Source organism: Vulpes lagopus, chromosome 1, assembly GCF_018345385.1.
Source record: "Vulpes lagopus strain Blue_001 chromosome 1, ASM1834538v1, whole genome shotgun sequence".
In the NCBI taxonomy this organism is placed as follows: Eukaryota; Metazoa; Chordata; class Mammalia; order Carnivora; family Canidae; genus Vulpes; species Vulpes lagopus.
The window spans coordinates 66662258-66683039 of NC_054824.1; the positions used below are offsets into that span (position 1 = coordinate 66662258).

At 42.8% G+C, this 20782-nt stretch overlaps 1 protein-coding gene across 1 annotated transcript in view; it reads right to left on the minus strand.

The window, feature by feature from the left end:
- Positions 1-20782, minus strand: part of CMTR1 (cap methyltransferase 1) — a 51222-nt gene that overhangs the window by 2178 nt on the left and 28262 nt on the right. The window contains exons 11-23 of the mRNA XM_041757877.1: positions 20322-20418; positions 19877-20009; positions 18976-19155; positions 8172-8228; positions 7349-7406; positions 6815-6883; positions 5706-5837; positions 4558-4680; positions 3842-3933; positions 2989-3057; positions 1771-1818; positions 829-941; positions 112-220 (exon numbers count right to left, since the gene is read on the minus strand). Coding sequence (XP_041613811.1) covers positions 112-220; positions 829-941; positions 1771-1818; positions 2989-3057; positions 3842-3933; positions 4558-4680; positions 5706-5837; positions 6815-6883; positions 7349-7406; positions 8172-8228; positions 18976-19155; positions 19877-20009; positions 20322-20418 — 1280 coding nt within the window. The remainder of the gene's footprint in view (positions 1-111; positions 221-828; positions 942-1770; positions 1819-2988; positions 3058-3841; positions 3934-4557; positions 4681-5705; positions 5838-6814; positions 6884-7348; positions 7407-8171; positions 8229-18975; positions 19156-19876; positions 20010-20321; positions 20419-20782) is intronic.

Genomic DNA, 20782 nt, shown 5'->3' on the forward strand with positions numbered 1-20782 from the left:
TGGTTGGGCAGCCATCTTTCTCGGGACTTGGGGTGTGCCCCGAGAGGGCTGGCATCTTGGCAGGAGCACCAGAAACTGCAGAGGGGGAAGGCATGAAGGAGGACCACTTACTGAAATGGGGCAATGGAGTCTGCAGGGAGGTCAAAGGTAGAGATCTTGGTTTTCTTGTTGTAGAAGAACTTCCTCTTGAAGCTTTTGCTGAATCCCATAGTCCACGGCTCTGACAGAAAGAAGAGGGGAAAGGCCAAAAAGGACACAAATTATTCACAGGGGACAGGGACAGGCCAGCGTAGGGGTGGGTCTTTCTGTGCTCCTGTTCTTCCGTTCTTGTCCCAGAAAGCAGGTAGAGAATGGCCTGTGAGGACGCAGCCTCAATCACCAGTCCACAGGGGTCAAGGAGGACAACGGAGATCATTACCTCTCAGCAACCCCATCCCAGTCCTGCCAACCTGCCACGCAGGCGACGACTCTGGGACCCCGGCAGAGGCAGGGCTCTGTTAGCCAGAGGGTGCTGAAGAAAAGGGACAGTACAGAAGATGCAAATGGCCAAGCTTAAAACTTCCTGCATCTGGTGCCCCCTGAGAAGGTCCTTTTCCTGCCATGAGGACACCATGTACACACAGAGCAGTTGGGGTCCTCTCTCCCCAGCCCCAACCCAACCCCCAGGACCCACCAAGGAACAGAAGAGGCTCGGGAAACATGGTCCCCACTCCAACATACACCTCCAAGACATGCCAACTGGCCACTATGTAGTGGAGCAGGCTCAGTCAGGGTCTGTGCCAGTCCCCCTGGCTGAGGGAAGGAGGTCAGGGAACACTTGTCACCTACCATTCACCGTCCTGACGATGTAGAGGCCGGTGGGCACAAAGTGCCGGTCATCCCGCCCTGTGTAGCTGAGCTTCGGAGTGCCACTGGAGCCCTTGATGATCTTCATTTCTAACCTGATTCCCCCGAGGTGAGTACACAGGGAGTGTGAGTACGTGAGAGCGAGCAAGCACGTATGCCCTCACATTAGTCTCTGGCTAATATCAGAGTCCCACCACCCACAGCATTTTATCTCAGTTCAACATAAACTGAGGCAGAGACATGAGTTGCTCCAGACTACACAGCAAGAGAGTTTGCGCAGAGTTCGATTTAGGACTTGGGCTCTAAACTCTCAACTAAACAATGGAGGCAGAAAAGTGATGGATGCCCCTGCTCTGCTGCTGCTGTCTTCAGTGGGGAAGGGGCCATAGGGTGACACCAGTAAGGGGAAGACCTGAGACCAGAGGTGCCACTGGGCCTTCAGTCCACCACCAAAGGCATCAGAGTGGCCACTGAGGAGTTAACATGAGACCAGGGGACCTGGCCAGGCTCCCATGGCCACATTGGCCACCCACTGGGTCTCAACCCAGGATGAGACCCACAGATCAGAGCACCCCGCACAGTGCTAAGAATGCGAGGAAGCAGTCATGCCCCCTCTATCCCTCCAGGCTCAATTTCTCTGTCAGCCCCAGGAGCTGGGATTTACAGCGTTTCAAGCAGCTTGCTGCTTTGCCCCTCACAGGGACAATCGTAACTATTACAGCATCAATGAGCCCGTATTTCTGCCTGGCGCACACTCGCCTGCTCCCCTCCTGACAGGGTGCTGAATCAGCTCTCAGCTGGGGGGCTTTTGGCTGTAGCGGTGGGGTTAGAGGCAGTCTGTCAGGTCCAACTCACTGCCTCCCCCACAACCCAGTTCTGCAAAAGAATACTCCTCTGAAATCCTGAACTAAGGGAGTCACTCACCTGACAAAAATCTTCTCCATCTCCTCCAGCCTGTATACCTCCTTCACCCTGTGTGGAGAGAAAGAGTTCCTGAGGGCTGCAGGGAGGACGTTCTTGTCTGGCAGCAGCTGGGAGGCAGGAAGCTGCTGCTTCTGGCCTGGGTACCTGCAACCCACCAGAATGAGAACCCCTGGCCAGGTTCACTGCTGTCCCTCACAGACCTGCCATAGCCCAGAGCTACCAAACACTGCGTTGGTCCCACCCCAGGGCAACTGGGGAGCACCACTATGCTTCTAGAAGAAAGCAGAGCATGGTCTGATGCAAAGCTGTCTCTGCTGGATTCCCACCCCAGGCCATCCTCCCCGTCACCAGGGGCCAGAGCACCAAGGTCCAGGCTCTGTCCAGATCCGTCACCATGGGTTTTAGGGGTTCTTGTAGCAGCGTTCCTTCCAAACAGTCTTAACAGGCCTTTTACCATAGGGGGCAGGGGACCCCAACCCAAGTACAGGACTCCACCTCTGGGAGCCCTGGAATATGTCTCTGAAACTGCTCCTGGGTAAGATAAGATCCCCAGAGACCCAACAACCACCACAACCAGCACAGGAAGGGTGCCTGGGAGGTGCCCCTCAGGACCAGGCTGACTGGACATTGTACATCACGTGTAAAAAACACCTCGGTCTCTAGTTCTATGAAGCCCCAAAGGTAGTAACCTCTGATTTGGACACAGCCTGCAAAGCCTGTTCTCCATCTGTCGGCTCCCTGACTGCTCGCATCCTCCTCTCCTCCCTCAAATGCCTGGAACCATCACACTAACATGGCAATAAACTTTCTCTTTTTCATGTTCAAAAGCTCACATTCCCTCAGCACCCTTTTCTTACCTGAGAAAAATGGAAAGACCATGTGATATGCTAACGACATTCAAGCGTGAATATGCGATTCACAAGGGATGTGAGGGCTCCCAGGAATGGGGACCCCTTATCCCCTAGGAATGAATCTCTTCTCTGAGGTTGGCCCACTGGGACTAGGCTGGAGAGGCCCTGGGGTGAAGGAGACACTAATCCTAGTACCCACCCCCCCCAAACAATTCACACTCACCGAGGGTAGTCTTATCTGTAGAAAGCCAACCTTGCCTGGTCCCTTGTCCTGAGCTCTCCCATCCCCCACAGGATGCGGAAGCAGGCAGTGACCAGAAAGCAGCAATGGGGAGCTGGGCTTTGGAGGGAGAGACCATATGCTCACCTGATGGGATTCATGTCAGGTCGACTGGGCTTGGAAACCGCTTTCACAAATTTCTCAGCAAGCTGAATGCTACGGTTCAAACAGAGTCTCTCAGAGGCAAGCAAAAGGCCTCCACCACCAGCCCAGGGCATTTCCACGACAGCAGTGAGGGAGGACATTTAGAAGTGCTCCAAGAGGCAGCACTCCTACCCCAGGAAACCCGCCCTGCCCTTCTCCAGTAACATCTTTACGAGCCCTCCCTCTCCTGGATTCCAACACCAAGTTTGCGACATCTCGGTAGGCTTTCCTGAAGTGTGCCTTGAGCTGGGCTCAGCCCCTCCACTCAAACTTCAAACATCACCTTTACTGTGTATGTCCACTCACCCCAACCCAGTGATAGCACATCACACCCACAGGAAGAAGCAACTTAGGAGTGAGGTCAGCATCACTGCAGTGATGTTCCCTTCCTCCCTTCTAACAACTGATTTAGGCATCCATCCACACGCAAAAGGGATCCAGATGAACAGACTTAACTAGGTCCACCCATGCTTAAGACATGTTCTTCAGAGACCCTTCCTCTTGCCCTAAGGTTATCCTCTTGCTCAACCGTAACACAAACATCACTTGATCTGAACAGCTATGGTAAAATGGAGGGTGCTGGTATCTATAGCAATCAGGGCCCAAGGCCTAGCAAACTATGCAGCGCCAATACTAATTCCTCACCCTGCCCCTGGAAGCATCTAATGGGTGGGAAAGGGAAGCAAAGGACATCCTCAGGCAGAGAAGGCCTGGGTGAGGGGCCAAGCCCCCGAGGCTGCTGCCACAGAGCTGCCCTGGCCTACCCCACCCTCCCGCCCCAGGGTCCAGGTCAAACCGCTGGTTAAAGTGCTGCTCCCGCACGTCGCTGCCGTTCAGCACGAGGACGTCAAGGATGTGGATGGCACTAATCTTCCGCTGGGCCTTCCCCTAGAAGGATAAGTACACTGCCCACCTGGCCAGGCACTGGCCTGGGGCCCACTCTGCCCACTATGGCATGCTGGCCTCCATTCTACTTCTAGCCGAGGAAGGGAAAGACTCTAAACAGGGTATTTCTCTTGCCTTCCCAGCTCATTCTCAGCACCACACTGGCCCAGACTTCTAGCAGAGATCTGAGGCTCCAGGGGATGAGCCCCTGGGGCTCAGTGAGAGGCGGCTGCCATGGCGCTCCAGCCGGGGCCTAGCTTCCCAATCCTGTCAACTGTTCCCACAGACTGTTCTGAAAGTCACCTGTTTGGCTGTAATGGCCAAAGCTCAAGGGGTCCCCGGTAAAAACAAAATCAGCAGCTAAAAAATACCCAGCAGGCCCACTGGGGCCCTCGATGCCCACAGATGATGGAGATCCCTCTTACACACATGAAGACTGTGGTCCTTCCTACCTGAACATATCACAGTTTAGAGCAACTACTGGAGGAGAAGGAATCATTATAAAGCCTTCCCCCAGCTCTGGGCCCTGTTTAGTACCACATACAAGGTAACCCAGTTAACTCAGGAGGAGCTTAGCTATACAGCTTAGCTGGCAGGACCAGACACGTGAACAGAACCACCTCTGACCTCCCCTTTCAGCTCATGGACGATCTCCACAGACAGCAGAGTATCCCGGGGTAGCTCCGTCTTCAGGTCCAGCTTGACCCAGCGATCTGACTGGCGGCCATCCCACGTGTAAATCTGAGACTTCTATGGGCAGAAAGAAACGGCCCCATCAGGCAGACATGGAGAGCAATGGCTGAGAGGCTCAGTTCTCAGAAGGGCTCTTAGTTGGCAGCTATAAGCTGACAGGGCTGGGAAATGTCAGCAGAAAATGTCTAGGAGAGACTAGCCAGTTCTACTTCAGCAACAGGGATCTGGTGGTCTTGGTGGTCGGGAACAGGCCCAGGGCACCATTCCAAAGGACTACATCCATGATAAGTGGCCCTCAGGAAAGATCAAGCTTGGGACATCTCTGAGATGAGCTTGCAGAAGGGTCCAGCAAGCTGGGGAGGGAGGGCGGCAGAAGAAAGATAAAGTGTGAGAGAATGCAGTAAGGGAACAGAGATAAAGCCCCACAGAGATATAACACAGAGTGGAAAGACGAGCAATCATAACTTTACCCAATTAAGATACAGAACTGCCAACGCTTGGGGTGCCTGGGTGGCTCAGGCAATTAAGCGGCTGACTTTGTTTCTGCTCAGGTCATGATCTCAGGGTCGTGATATTGTTGGGCTCAGCCCTGGGTGTGGAGCCTGCTTGAGATTCTCTATCCCCCCTACCCATCCCTGCCCTTCACTCACACACATGCCCTCTCAAAAAAATTTAAAAATTGCCAAGGTTTTCCCTCATCTTAGACTCCAAGGGCGCCAGAGCAAGATGAGATGACGAGGGAAGCACTGCAAAGAAATGGCTGCATGGATTCAAGCCACATTAGCCTACTGACCATCCTGCTAGCCTGGGAAGCTTAATATCACAAGAAAAGGAGCAATGCAGAGATGATTAGGCAAATGTGTGAATAAATGAAAAACTAAATGGATGAATGACACCTGGCTAACTCAGAGGAAGAAAGGAAGTGAAGCTTTAAGAAATACCTTTCCTGGGATCTAAGCCTCGGCTCCCTGGCGCTAAGAGAACATGCACTAAGTGTGGCAGGCAGCTGTCCAGACTCCCACAAACATAGACCAAGGCTCTACCATCCCAACTACTTGATAGGAAGCCAGCAGCAGACTCACCCCCAGGCCGATGAGGAACTTCTGCTCACTGCCAGACACCATGCAGCGGTAGTCCAGCACTGGGCGGATCTTCTCCAGGGTTTTGGAGGTGAGCAGCGTGGGCTTATAGCTGAAGATGTCAATCTCAGTGCCCTGCAGTCCCGGGTCAGAGAAAACATGGCTGAGTTGGGGGAAGGGACAGGCGCTCAGTATGGGTGCCTGTACGGGGGAGGGGGCAGGCCGGGAGAGGCGAGGGACAGGAAGCACTTGCTAAAACATGCCCCCCTGCACCCCCTGCTCTACCTAACCATGCATTAACTGGATCTAATTCCATCTGCTTGGAATGTTCCTTTTAAGACCTATTAGGAGAGGCTGGGAAGGGAAAGAACACTGAGTCCCTGAGTACAGATCAATTTACCAGAGCTATAAGGAAATGTCACCAGAATATAAAAGCCACCCCTTCAATCAAACTGAAGGTAAGGACTCATCAGTAGTTCTGATCAGTAGGTCTGAGGGCCGTTAAATGACCTCTCCACCCCACTCAGGAAAATGTACATATGCTACTCTTTTGAGGTCATCTTGAACCACATTCTCCAGTCCTTGACCTCACAAAACCAGCACAATGGGCCAGATTTAAATGAAGCTCACAGAAAAGCTGGAAGTCAGGTGATAAAAAAAGAACACAGCCCAAGAATTCCAAGGACCAGCTCACCAGAAACACAACGGGAGTCTAGGGTTAGGCTAGCCCCACTGTGGAGCTCCCCTGGCAGCCCCTCTTGGCCCTCTGCCCATCTCCCCTGCCTGAGATCATCCCATACTTGTCTCCCCTGTAGGCAAATCTCATGTGACCCTGAACTTGCCAGGGAGTGCCAGCCAGCCCCACCCTTTGTGCAAGGAGGAATGCTGAGCACATCACCAACATCACATCTTCAGACAACCCGATGGGCACTTGGGGAACTCAAAACCCTACACCAAAGGTTCCCGCCTATGGTGGCCTCAACCCAGGCCCTCAGAGCCTGGGAGGTACCTGCACAAGCCCTACGGAGACCAGGCATCTGGGAGATCTCAGCAATACCTTCCACATCTAAAGTTAGGCCTAACTTTTTATTTTTACCAGATACCAAACTTACCTGGATTAGCTCAAAGAACTTAGATTTGGGGTCTGAGGAAGAAGGAGCAACTCGAGCCTGGTCTGGGATCTGAAAGGAGACGGCAAAGAGCTTTGATTTTCAAATGCACTTTCCACGAAGGCTGTGTGGGAGCATAAGCAGGTGAGGGGATCGGTCCAGACAGGGGAGGAGGCAATGGCACCTAAAAAAGGACGCTAGAAAGCAGGAGATGGATGTGGATAATCCGGTCACCACCCCAATGCAGGCCCTGAGGCTGCACACCACAGAGGCCACTTCCTTCTCTCTGAGGTTCTTGTGCGCAGTGTTGCTGTACAAGCCCCAACAGCAAAATGAAGCCTGGTCACCCAGCACCCTTGTCCTTTTTGACCCAACTGCAAGACTACACTGACAGTGAAAGAGCCAAGAAGGTAACTCCTGACAATGCTGAGATGTCCAGCTCTGGAACATCATGAGGGTAGGCAGACGGTTTCACACTAGCTAAGGTCTCTACAGCCTCCCTGTCCTGGAGCAACAATGGGTTGGGGAGATGCTCACCCCCCAAAGTCGAAGGCACTCTTTCCGGATCTCTGCCTGCCGAGGCTCACTCAGGGTCCTGGGAAAATGAAGCCAACAAGCGATTAAAACCTCCAAGAGGTGCATGCACCCCTCAGAACCCCAGAGAGTGGAAGCCCACGTGAATAAACACGTGCATGCACACACAGAGCCCACGCTGCCCTCAGTCTAGAATGCTAACAATACTCACATAGCTCTGCCCCTTAAAGATGAGAACTCACTTGTTTTACACAAAATGAGATCACTTCCCCTCCCCACAGCAAAGGGAAGGAAGACTATCCTTCTGATCACCCTGGATGCCAGAATTCCCCATACAACCTTCTCCCAACTACCCGTCAGTACTTCCTGGCTCCTCTCTGCTGATACAGGCCACATTAAGTCCATCCCAGTGGAAGTCACTCTGCCCCAGGAAGCTGAATCAGCTTCTGCTCACCCCCTACCAGGGGACTGGTTTTCCTGGACCAGTCCTATCTCCCTTCTTTTGATCTCTCTTTAGTCTGTGTCCCCCAACATTACATATTCCATTCATACTATGCCACTCAACATCCTCTAATGCCCTATTAATAACTCTTCCTGTATCCTTTTCCTGGGTTATTCTTCTCTGCCCAAACAGAAGGTCTTTGAGGGCAAGGTTCTTGCCATATACTTCTCTGGCTTGTTTCACAGACCATAGCAGAATATAAGATAAAAGAGCAGATGTTTTAAAATTAAGTTTGTTGAAATAAATGAAGAGCTTAGGGGGAGGAGCAAAATGAAAAGATCTTCCCTTGAAATAGGTGAATTCTGGGGAGTGGGCAACACTCACGTGTCTTGAACAAAGGCATGGATTTTGGCCAGAGCTTTGATCTGCAGACTGCAGTGGCTAGAGAGAGAGGGGGGGGGGGGAATGATTTAATTTCAGAAGGATTACCAAAAGGACAGCCAAAAGATATCAAAAAAGAGAAGTTCAGCCAGAGCATCTGTATTTGGGGGAGAGGGGTTGGACGACGGAAAGAGAACTCCTTCAACCACACGAAGTTACCGTTACACGGGGCCTGCTGAAGGCTTACAATAAAGCAGAACTGAGTCAAGCCCTCCAGACACTCAGCTCCCAAGTCCTGCTAAAAGTAAAGTTCTGATCCCATCCTTAAAAATATGAAAGCAATAGTGAACTAATTCTAAATAAAGCAACAACAAAATCCAGACCCAGTTCAACTGCAGACTAAACCCACCTATACTAACAGCTGCCCTTTCTACTTTAATCCCCAATGTTCTTTTACACACAATGTCTGGCATTAAATGAAAAAGCATGTGACATGTGATAAAGCAAGAAAATGTGACCAACTACAAAGCGGGCGAACAATTCAACAGCATAATAAGACCCAGAAAATGGTCGGAATGTTGGAATTATCAGACCAAGCCCTTAAAATAACTGGAAAACATGTTAAGGAATCTAGCAGAAAAGATGTACAATGCACATGCAAAATAAAGAACTTTAGCAGAGATACAGAAACCACATTTCTAAAAAGCAAAGATTCTAGAAATAAAATATATGATAACAGAGATGAAGAATGATTTTGATGGGCTTATCAGTAGACTGAAAACAGCAAAGGAAAGAATCAGTGAACTTGGGAACTGAAACATTAAGAGAGAAAAAAGTGAAAAAAACACACCAGCACTGAAGCTCTATAGGACAATAGCAAACAGTTTAACACAAATAAGTAGAGCCTCAGAAACAGAAAAAAGAATAGGACAAAAATACTGACAAGATAATAGCCAAGAATTTTCCCAAACTGGTAACAATGAAATCAATCTACAGATCCAATGTCAGAGAACCCCAAGCAGAATTAATACAAAGAAAACCATACATAAACACATCATAGTCAACATGCTGAAAACAAAGATAAAGGGAAAATCTTGAAAGCAGTCAGAGGAAAAAGGACACGTGGCATGCACAAAACAGTAAGAATAATGACTGACTTTTCATCAGAAACAAGGCAGACAGAGAACAATGGAACCTTATCTTTCAAGTGCTGAAATAGAAACATGGCCAACCTCAAATTCTATATCCAATGAAAATATCCTTCAAAGATGAAAGGGAAATGCACTTCCAAAGACAAAGCTGAAGGAATTACTCCAGCATACTTGCCCAACAAAAATAGACTAAAAGAAATTCTCTGGGCCAGAGAGAAATGATTCCAAATAGAAACCTGGGTCTGCAGGAATGAAGAACACCAGAACAGGTAAATAGGTCAGTAGATATCAAGGAACTTAAAAAAATTTTTTTTTTAATTACATATATAGGCATACCTTGTTTTATTACTCCTCACACATTACTGCACTTCACATATAATGCATCTTTTACAAACTGCAGGTTTGTGGCAACCTTGTGTCAAGCAGATCTATTGGTATCATTTTCCCAACAGCATTTGCTCACTTCAGGTCTCCATGTCACATTTTGGTAATTCTCATAATATCTCAAACTTTTTAATTATTATTATATTTGTTATAGTGATCTGTGATCAGTGAACTTAGGGGCCCGAAGATGTGACTGAATTGCTATAAAACTCGAACAGATGAGAAGCTGCTTCTCATAGAAAAGCAAAGAAAGTTGTTTCTTGCGACAGAATCTACTCCTGGTGAAGATGTTGTGAAGACTGTTGAAATGACAACAAAGGATTTAGGATATTACATAAATTTAGTTGATAAAGCAGTGGTAGGGTCTGAGAGGACTGACCCAATTTTGAAAGCAGCTCTGTTGATAAAATGTTATCAAACAACATCACATGCTACAGAGAAACTGTTCATGAAAGGAAGAGTCATTCAATGTGGCAAATGTCACTGTTGTCTTATTTTTTAAGAAACTTAAAACTTATTTTTTTAAGCCACACCAACCTTCAGTAACCACCACCCTGATCAGTCAGCAGTTATCAGCACTGAGGCAAGACCCAGCACCAGCAAAAAGATTGCAACTTGCTGAAAGCCCTGACAATGCTCAGCATTTTTTTAGCAATAAAATTTTTTTAAAGATTTTATTTATTTATTTGACAAGAGAGCGAGTGAGCATAAGCAAGGGGAGCAGCAGGCAGAAGGAGAGCGAGAAGCATACTCCCCACTAAGCAGGGCTCAATCCCAGGACCCTGGGATCATGACCTGAGCTGAAGGCAGATGCCCAACTGACAGTCACTCAGGCATCCTACAATAAAGTATTTTTGAATTAAGATTTGTACATTGCTTTTTGTATATAATGCTATTATACACTTAACAGACTATATTACAGTGTAAACATAACTTTATATGCGTTGGGAGACAACAAAACTAATTTGTCTTGCTCTATTGCAATATTCACCTTATTGCAGTGGTCTAGAACCAAACCCACAGTATCTCCAAAATATGCCTGTACAGGCATGTGTACATTTAAATCTCTTTAAAAGACACTATGGACTTTACAGTTTAAAATAAAAATAATAGCAAGGTAAAGTAGGCTTTAATATAAAGTAAGAACATAAAGGCAGGACTGTAAATGCATATTTACTATGGTAAGGTTCTTACATTTTTTTTTTAAAGATTTTATTTATTTATTTATGAGTGACAAAGGGGGGCGGGCAGAGACACAGGCAGAGGGAGAAGCAGGCTCCATGCAGGGAGCCTGATATGGGACTCAATCCTGGGTCTCCAAGATCACACCCTGGGCTGCAGGCGGCGCCAAACCGCTGCGCCACCGGGGCTGCCCAGGTTCTTACATTGTTCATGAAGCAGAATACTTTTTGAAGGTAAAGCATGATAAAGACGCATATTGTAATCTCTGAAGCAGCTAAAACATAACAGGTATTTAAAAAAAAAAACCAAGGAGATATAAAGGCATTTTAAAAAATGCCAAACTTTCCCCCCAAAAAAGGGTGGGAAGAGGAACAAGAGAAACAAAAAGAAGACAGGATAAACAGAAATCAAACAACCAAGACAGAGGATTTAAATCCAAACATATCAATAATTATATTCCATGTAACTATACTAAACACTCTAATTAAAAGGCAGAGACTGTCACTTTGGATAAGAAGGTAAGACCCAACATATGTTATTTACAAAGACAAAGACAGGTTGAAAATAAAAGGGACATAAAAAGACAAACCAAGCAAATACTAAGCAAAAGAAAGCTGATGTAGCTATATTAATACCAGACAAGGCAGACTTCAAAACAAAGAGTATTGCTAAAAAAGGATATTTCATAACGACAAAAGGTCAATTCATGAAGAGTAACAGAATACAGATCTAGAGACTAGTATCTCTCATGAACACAAACTCAATAAAATATTAGTAAAATCAAATATAGCAATATATGAGGATGATACTCATAATCAAAGTATATCCAAAAATGCAAGATTTGTTTACCATTTCAAAAATCACTCAATGTAATTCACTGTATTAATGGAATAAAGAAAAATACAATTTCTATAGATACAGAAAAGTATTTGACAGAATTAAACATCCATTTATGATAAAAACTCTAAACAAACTCAGAATAAAACTGTCAACCTGATAAAGGACTCTCTAAACAAACTTACTAACACCATACTTAATGAATGATTAAACACTTTTTACTTAAAATGAAGAATAAGGCAAGACTGTCTGCTTTTATCACTTCAATTCAACAACAAACTGGAGGAATTAGTCAGTGCACTAAGAAAAAAAAAAAAACAAAAAACAACATAACTACCATATGATCCAGCAATTCCACCTGTGGGTATATATCCAAAAGAACTGAAATCAGAATCTTGAAAAGGTATCAGTACTCCCATGTTCACTGTAGCACTATGCACAATAGCCAACATGCAGAAGCAACCTAAATGTCCACTGACAGAGAATAAAGAAAATGTGATAATACATGCATGATGGAGTATTTTAAAAAATTTTTTATCTTAAAAAAATTTTTTTATCTTAAGTAAACTCCATACCACATGTACGGTTCAAACTCACAACTCCAAGATCAAGAGTCATATACTTACTGAGCCAACCACAGGCACTCCTACATACAATGAAGTATTATTCCAACTAAAAAGAAATTAAGCAACATGAGACAACATGAATGAATCTTGGGGACATCATGCTAAGTGAAATAGTCATTGAAAGACAAATACTGCATGATTCCAATTATATAAGGTATCTAAAATAGTCCAATTCATAGAACCAATAAGTAAATTAAGCATTCTCACAGGATACAGTCAGTACACAAAAATCAATTGTATTTCCACACACTAGCAATGAACTAGAAAATGCCATTTTAAACATACTACTTACAATACATCCAAATGCACAAAATTCTTAAGGATAAATTTAGCAAAAGATGTGTAAGACCTCTATACTAAAAACTATAAAATACTGCTGGGGAGACATCAAAGAAACTAAATAAATGGCTAGCTTTTAAATTTATTGATATAAAGATTTAATATTGTTAAGATGTTAATTTTTGCCAAATTGATTCATAACCTCAATGTACTCTCCATCAACACTCCAGCAGGCTTTTTGCAGGAATTGGCAAATTCTAAAATTTACATAGAACTACAAAAAACCCCTAGACTAGCTAACAGTCTTGGGGGGGAAAAAAATCAATGCTGGAGAATATATACTACCTGACCTCAAAGTATCTTGTTTCAAGGTACAGTCATTAAGAGAATATGGCAAAAGACAAACAGATGGACAGAACAGAGCCCTCTAGATATAATCAGTTGCACATATTTATAGTCAAATAATTTTCAACAAGAGGGCCAAACCAATTAAATGGAAAAAGCAAAGTATTTTTAACAAACAATGCTGGAACTGACTATCTATAAGGAAAAAGAAAGAACCTCGATTCCTACCATCACACCACATGAAGAAATTTATTTCAGGTAGACTACAGACCTAAACGAATGAAACTTCTAGATGAAAAGAGGAAAGTATTTTCCGGATTTTAGTATAGGCCAAGACTGTTTAGGGGAAAAAAAAATCACTAACACAAAGAAAAAAACTGATAAATTGAATTTCATCATCAAAATTTAAAAGTTCTAGGCATCCCAACTGAAAGAAAAGTAAAATTATCTCAGTACAGATAACATGACCTTTTATGCAAAAAACCCTAAAGTTTCCACCAAAAACTATTATAATAAGCAAATTTAGCTAACTTGCAGGATACAAAATCAACACACCAAACCAGTCATTTCTATACACTAATAATGAGAATTCTGAAAAGGATTAAGAAAACAACTCCATATACAACAGTGTCAAAAAGAATAAGATATTAGGAATAAATAAATTAAAGAAGTATAAAACTTATACACTAAAAGCTACAAAACACTGCTGACAAAAACGGGAAAAGAAATAAATGAATGGAAAAACATCCTGTGATCATGGATTGGATCAATATTGGATCAAAATTGTTATTAACAGGACAATACTATCCAAAGTATAATCTACAGATGCAATGCAATCCCTATCAAAATCTCAATGGCAAAAAAAAAAAAACAAAAACAAAAAAAAACAAAAAAACAAAAAAAAAAAACAAAATCTCAATGGCAATTTTTGCCAAAACAGAAAAAGCCATCCTAAATAAAGTTCACATGGAATTTCAAGGGACTTCATAGCCAAAACAATCTTGAAAAAGAATAAGGGGAGCCTGGGTGACTCAGTTGGTTAAATATCTGCCTTCAGCTCAGGTCATGATTCCAGGGTTCTGGGATGGAGCCCTACTTTGGGCATCTTGGTCAGTGGGGAACCTGCTTCTCCCTCTCTCTCTCTGCCTGCTGCTCCACCTGTTTGTGTTCTTTCTCTCTGTCAAAAAATAAAAATCTTAAAAAAGAAAAAGAACAAATTGAAGTTCTCATACTTCCTCATTTCAAAACTTAATACAAAGCTAGAGTAATCAAAACTGTGGTACTGGCATAAAGACAGACAGAGCAATGGAACAGAATAGAGAGCCCAGAAATAAACCCTTGCATATATGATCAAATGATTTTCAACTAGGGTACCAAGACCATTCTATGATGAAAGAACAATCATTTCAACAAATGGGTTGGGAAAACTGGGTATCTACATGCAAAGAATGAAGCTGGAGTTAATACAAAATTAACTCAAAATGGATCAGAGACCTAAACATAAAAGCTAAAACTATAAAACTCTTAGAAGAAAACATAGCAAAATCTTCATGATGTTGGATTCAATCATGATTTCCTGAGTATTACATCAAAAGCATAAGCAATAAAAGAAAAAATAAATTGAACTTATCAAATTAAAAACTGTACATTGAATGACATAATACAGGGGGAAAAAAAGAATGAAAAAAAATTTTCAAATCATTTATCTGATGAGGGATTAATAACCAGAATATATAAAGAACGCCTATAATTCAACAATGAAAAACAAACCAATTTAAAAAGTGGCAAAGAACTAGAATAGGCATTTCTCCAAAGATATACAAACAGACCAATATAAATATATGCACAGTATCATTAGACATTAGGGAAATGCAAGTCAAAACTACAATGAGATACCATTTCACACCCATTAGGATGGCTATTATAAAAAAAAAAACAAAAAAGCAAAAACAAAACAAAACAGAGAGAGAGAGAATAACAGGTGTTGATAAGGATGTGGAGAAATTGGAACCCTGGAGCATTATTGGTGGGATTGTGAAATGGGGCAGGTGCCATGAAAAACAGTATGGCAGTTCTTCAGTAGCTTCATCATTTAAGCAGAATTACCACATGATCTAACAATTCCATTTCTTGGTGTATACACAAAAGAAGTGAAAGCAGAGGCTCAAACAGTTATTTGCACACCAATATTCAGAGGAGTATTATTCACAACAGCTAAAATGTGGGAACAATCCAAACGTTCAACAACAGATGAATGGGTAAACAAAATGTGATATATATATATAGGGAATATTATTTAGCCCTGAAAGGATTGAAATTCTGACACCTGCTACAACATGATGTTTTTTTTGAAAAAAAACATGCTAAATGAAATAAGTCAAACACAAAAGAAAAAACAATGTATGATTCCACTTATATGAGGTACCTAGAATAAGCAAATTCATAGAGCTAGAAAGTATAATAGAGATTACCAGGGGCTTTGGGGTGGTATAAATGGGGAGTTATTGTTTAACTACAGAGTTTCTGTTTTGGATGATTAAAACATTCTGGAAATATACAGTGATGATGGTTCTACAACCATATGAATGACTAAATGCCACTGAATTATACACTTAAAAGGGTCAAAATGGTAAACTATTTTATGTATATTTTGCAATAAAAAAAATGATTAAAAAAAATTTTTAACTTCAAAAGATACCATTAAGAAAATGAATAGGCAAGTCACATATTAGGACAAAATATTCACAACATGTTATTTGAAACCAGACTTGTATTCAAAATATAGAAAGTGTCCCTATAATTTAATCAAAGGACAAATCAATTTTTAAAAGGTCTAAAGACTTGAAGAGACACATCAAAAAAGAAATATACAAACAGCCAATAAACACATGAAAAGAGGTTGAACATCATTAGCCATCACAGAAATACAAATCAAAACCACAAGAGATACCACCTTACAGAATGACTATTATCAAAAAGAAAAGAAATATCACGTGCTAGTGAGGATGTGGAGAAAACGGAATCCTTGCGCAGTGGTAGGAATGTAAGTTAGTGTACCCACTATGGAAAACAACAGAGTTTTCTCAAAAAATTAAAATAATTACTACCACAGTCCAGCAATTCTACTTCTAGTATCCAAAGAAAACAAAAACACTGATTTGAAAAGACATATGTGCCCCTAGGTTCATCACATTATTATTTACAACAGCCAACATATGGAAGCAAGCTAAATGTCCATTAATAGATGAATGGATAAAGAAGATGCATGTATATACAATGAAGTATTACTTGGCCATAAAAAGAATGAAATCTTATAATCTGCAACAATAAGGATGGATCTAGAGGCTTATTATGCTATGTGAAATAAATCAGACACAGAAAGACTAAAACCATGACTTCACTTATATGGGGAATTGAAAAAACAAAACAAATGAACAGATACAAACAAAACAGAAACAGACTTACAGATACAGAGAACAAACTAATGGTTGCCAGAGGGGAAGGAGTAGGGGGGGATGAACAAAGTAGGTGAAGGGGATTAAGAGGTACAATCTTCCAGCTAGATAAATAAGACACAGGAATATAAAGTAGACCATAAGGAACATAGTTAATAACATTCTAACAACAATGGTGACAGATGGTAACTAGACTTATGGTAGTGAACATTTCATGTATGTATATAAATACTGAATCACTATGTTCTACACCTAAAACTAATACAATATTCAATTTTAAAAATATACAAAAAAGGGATGTCTGTGTGGCTCAGTGGCTGGGTGTCTGCCTTTGGCTCAGGTTATGATCCAGGGGCCTGGGACTGAGTCCCACAATGGGCCCCTTGCAGGAAGCTTGCTTCTCCCTCTGTCTTTGTCTCTGCCTCTCTCTGTCTCTCTCATAAGTAAATAAATAAAATCTCAAAAAAATAAAATAAAAATAAAAATATACAAAAAAATAAAACCACAATGGTCTAACACTACACCCCCACCAGAATGGCTAAAATGACAAAGACTAACAATATCAAATGTTGGCAAAGATGTAAAGCAATCAGAATTCTCATACTCTGTTGGAGGATTTATAAACTGGTACAAGCACTTTAGAAAACTGTATGGCAAAAAATAAATAAATAAATAAAAATTAAAATTAAAATTAAAAAAAAGAAAAAAAAAAGAAAACTGTATGGCATTATTAAAAAGTTAAATATACACCTAACCTATGACCCAGAATTTCTGTTCTTGGATATTTACCTAAGAAAAATGAAAACATCTGTCCATCAAAAGCCCTGCACAAGAATGTTTTTAGCAGCTTTATTCATAACAGCCCCAAACTAAAAATATCATTAAGTGTCCATCAAAAGAATAATAAGGGATCCCTGGGTGGCGCAGCGGTTTGGCGCCTGCCTTTGGCCCAGGGCGCGATCCTGGAGACCCGGGATCGAATCCCACATCGGGCTCCCGGTGCATGGAGCCTGCTTCTCCCTCTGCCTGTGTCTCTGCCTCTCTCTCTCTCTGTGACTATCATAAATAAATAAAAATTTAAAAAAAAAATACCTTTTAAAAAAAAAAAAAAAGAAAAAGAATAATAAATTTGGTATGCTCATATTATGGAATACTACTCAGCAATAAAAAGGAACAAACAAATCCCACATGAAAGAATCTCAAAAACACTATGGTAAGGAGAAAAAAAAAAAAAACAGACACAAAAGTGTCTATGATTCCATTTATACAAAGTTCTAGAATAGACAAAACTGATTTATGATGATGAAAATAAGAGTGGTTATTTTAGGCTTGATGGATAGGGGCACAAAGAAATTTTCTGAGGTTACAGTAATGTTGTTGTTCATAAAATAAAATGTAGGCTACATGGATACATACATTTGTCAAATATGACTGAAGTGTTTACATAAGATCTGAATTTCAATTATGGAATTCTACATTGATCCTTTTAAAAAAGAAAGAAAACTGATTCATTATAGGACTGTTTAAACACTGCACTATTGGGAGCACTGAGAAGTCCAGTTGTGCAACATATCCACACACACTCATAGCAGCTGGCAGCACAGTTCAGCAAAAAAGAAGTCCAGAAATATTACAAAGCCCTGGTTTTGCTGACTCTAGGCCAGTTCATACCTGTTTCCTCACATATAACATGAAGCTCAGTATCTGCTCCAGTTTGGTATCTGGCATTACCATCAAGATGAGAGCGTTGTGACAGTACCGTGGAAAGTTAAAATACTGTAGGATGATGGTAAATGGGTAAAGACTACCTCTCCTGTAATTCTCCAGGGCCACCTATACCTTCTCTGGGAGACAGGACTCTACACCCTTAGAAATGACCTTTCCAATACCTGTTTTGCCCCATGAGAAAGCACTTGGTGATTCACTGCTACTATACAACACTCCAACATACCTCAAAAACTTTTCTCTAAGGCTTGACCACTTAGAAAACTCAGCCAACTGTCACAACTTTAAATTATTACAATCATTACAAAATTATTTCAAGGGCGGGGGGAATCAAAGGTTTAAAACAAAACAACACTGCATTCAGATTACCCATCTGGGAAATTTATGAACTGGCAAAAAAGCTTTAATATTAGAAACTTCCAAAGTATGCCGCATACTTGCTTCCTAGCCATCTCCTGTCTCCAAACAGGGAGCTTCAGAAGGCAACAACCATGACAGCCTTTCACAAACAGAAGCAATTAAAGAGTAGTTACTCCGCCTCCAGGAACACAGGACAAGGCTGCACTCTATCAGAGTTCACTATCATACTCAGGTTCCCATGGGCAGGGCTGTGACAACCAGGTTCCCAACAGCCACCCCAGGGACAGAGCAAGGGAGGACGAGGTGTCAAAATCCCAGAGAGTCCTGGAACAAGCAAACCAATCCTAGTTACCAATTTTTTATGACTGACAAAGTGATACCAAGAGCCAGTCATTCAGTTCTTCATCCTCTAGTCTTCCTTGATACCCCAGTGGTGTCAGCAAAAAACACCTGGTTTGCTTACCTCTCATTGGACCGTATCATGTAGTCAGTAAACTCGTGGTCTCCCTTGATCACCTCCAAGGGGACCACAAGGTTGACATCAGAATCGGTGTTCTGCAGCTGATTGAGTTTAATATTGACTGAGAAGAGGTAATCCCGCACGTCATCGATGCCCACCTTCAGGCCCTTACACACGACATACCTGGCAGAGAACACCGTGTCAGTCCACTGAGCAAGGGCTTCTCTCCCACATTCATCCTCCCTAAACTCCTTGCTGAGCCATAAAGCTCAACAGCCTTCAGTCTATGCACAAAGAACAGCACAGACTCTGCTGCAAAAGTTCAATTCAAGTCCTTCCTTCTTATGCTGGGCTGTATTCCTACTCTTTGTGGCAGCGGTTCCCAAATGCCCTATGCCAGGCTGGCTGTATCACCATCACTAGGGAGTCTGGTAAATTATAGACCTAATTAACTGTAGGATTCTCCAGCAATGGAACCCAGTAATCTGTGTTTTTACATAAGCCATCTAGCAATTAAGACTGGCCACATCTTCTCTCACATCATGCATGATGTGTACTGTGTCCCTACTGGGATAGCAATAGTGCCTCTGGTTGGCAGCCCCTTTACCCTTGCCCAGCCCATGTCCCTTCAGGTGCGGCTTCTTTTGGTCACCTTCTTCCTGGACCAAGCCAAGGATCCCCCACAAAGTGTGAAGAATAAGGCTCGTAGAGAAGGAGGCAGAAGCTGAACTGGCACATCACAGAACCATTAAGATCTGAATCCTGACTCCTATTGACTCTAATAACTTCCTTAAAATCAGGGTTTTAATGTAAGCTTGAGTAGTTACGCCATAGAGGTGCATCAAAATTTGCTGTTCTAACATTTAGTCAACTAGTCTGATTAAAGTGGAGAGGAAGGCCTCACCTCTCTGAGTTGGCAGGACGGCTGGTAATTGGCTTAAAGAGACACACTCGTTCAAAGCAGCAGTACAGCAGGTAGATGAGCCCCACACTGAACGGTGTGAAAAGGTCAAAGGTTTTACAGATGAAGTGGCCTCCTAGATTAGAGCAAAAACACCAACAGTAGTCAGCGGGTTCTATCCCAGGAGGTGATAAGGTAATCTCAGGGAGTAAATGTGACAAAACCAGGGACCCACCAGTTGGGCCCATTATAAAGAGGCAATTTAAGGGGGAGATTCAGCTTTAAAGGGGAATTTGGCGATTCTATTGCACTTACTTCTCTATATTCCTTGTTTAACCACCTGTTTATATTAGATATAAACAGTTTTTTAGTTTGTTTTACTCCTAAGCCTTGTATATGCTCTTGTCCAATAGGGCCTCTAATGGGTCCTAGGCTGAGGAAACATCACCTGTTCGGACCACGGACAGGGCCATGAGGAACTGACAGAGCAGCAGCTGCTTGCTGAGGATCTCTTGCAGGTTCTCCTGCCCCTCCACTGAGAACCCCTGCAATGAGTATAAGAATTGGAGTAGGAAAGAAAAGTGATGAGGACTTCATTCATCCCTACCCTACAAGTGTTTTCATTGATTTCCACCATCTGACTGATAAAGATATGGCTCAGTGTTTAAATTATTTTGGCATGGTCATATGGCACCTCATGCATGAAGCTAGAACAAGGATCCAGGCCTGACTACTAGAACAGTGCCGCTCTTCTGCTCCATCACTCAGAGGAGATAGAACCAAGTCTACCTTTCCGAAGAGATGGTCCAAAAAATTTTAAAACCCATGGGGGAAAACAAAACAAAACAAACAAAACAAAACAAACAAACAAACAAACAAAACCCCATGGGAGAATCCAGGGGGAGAGTA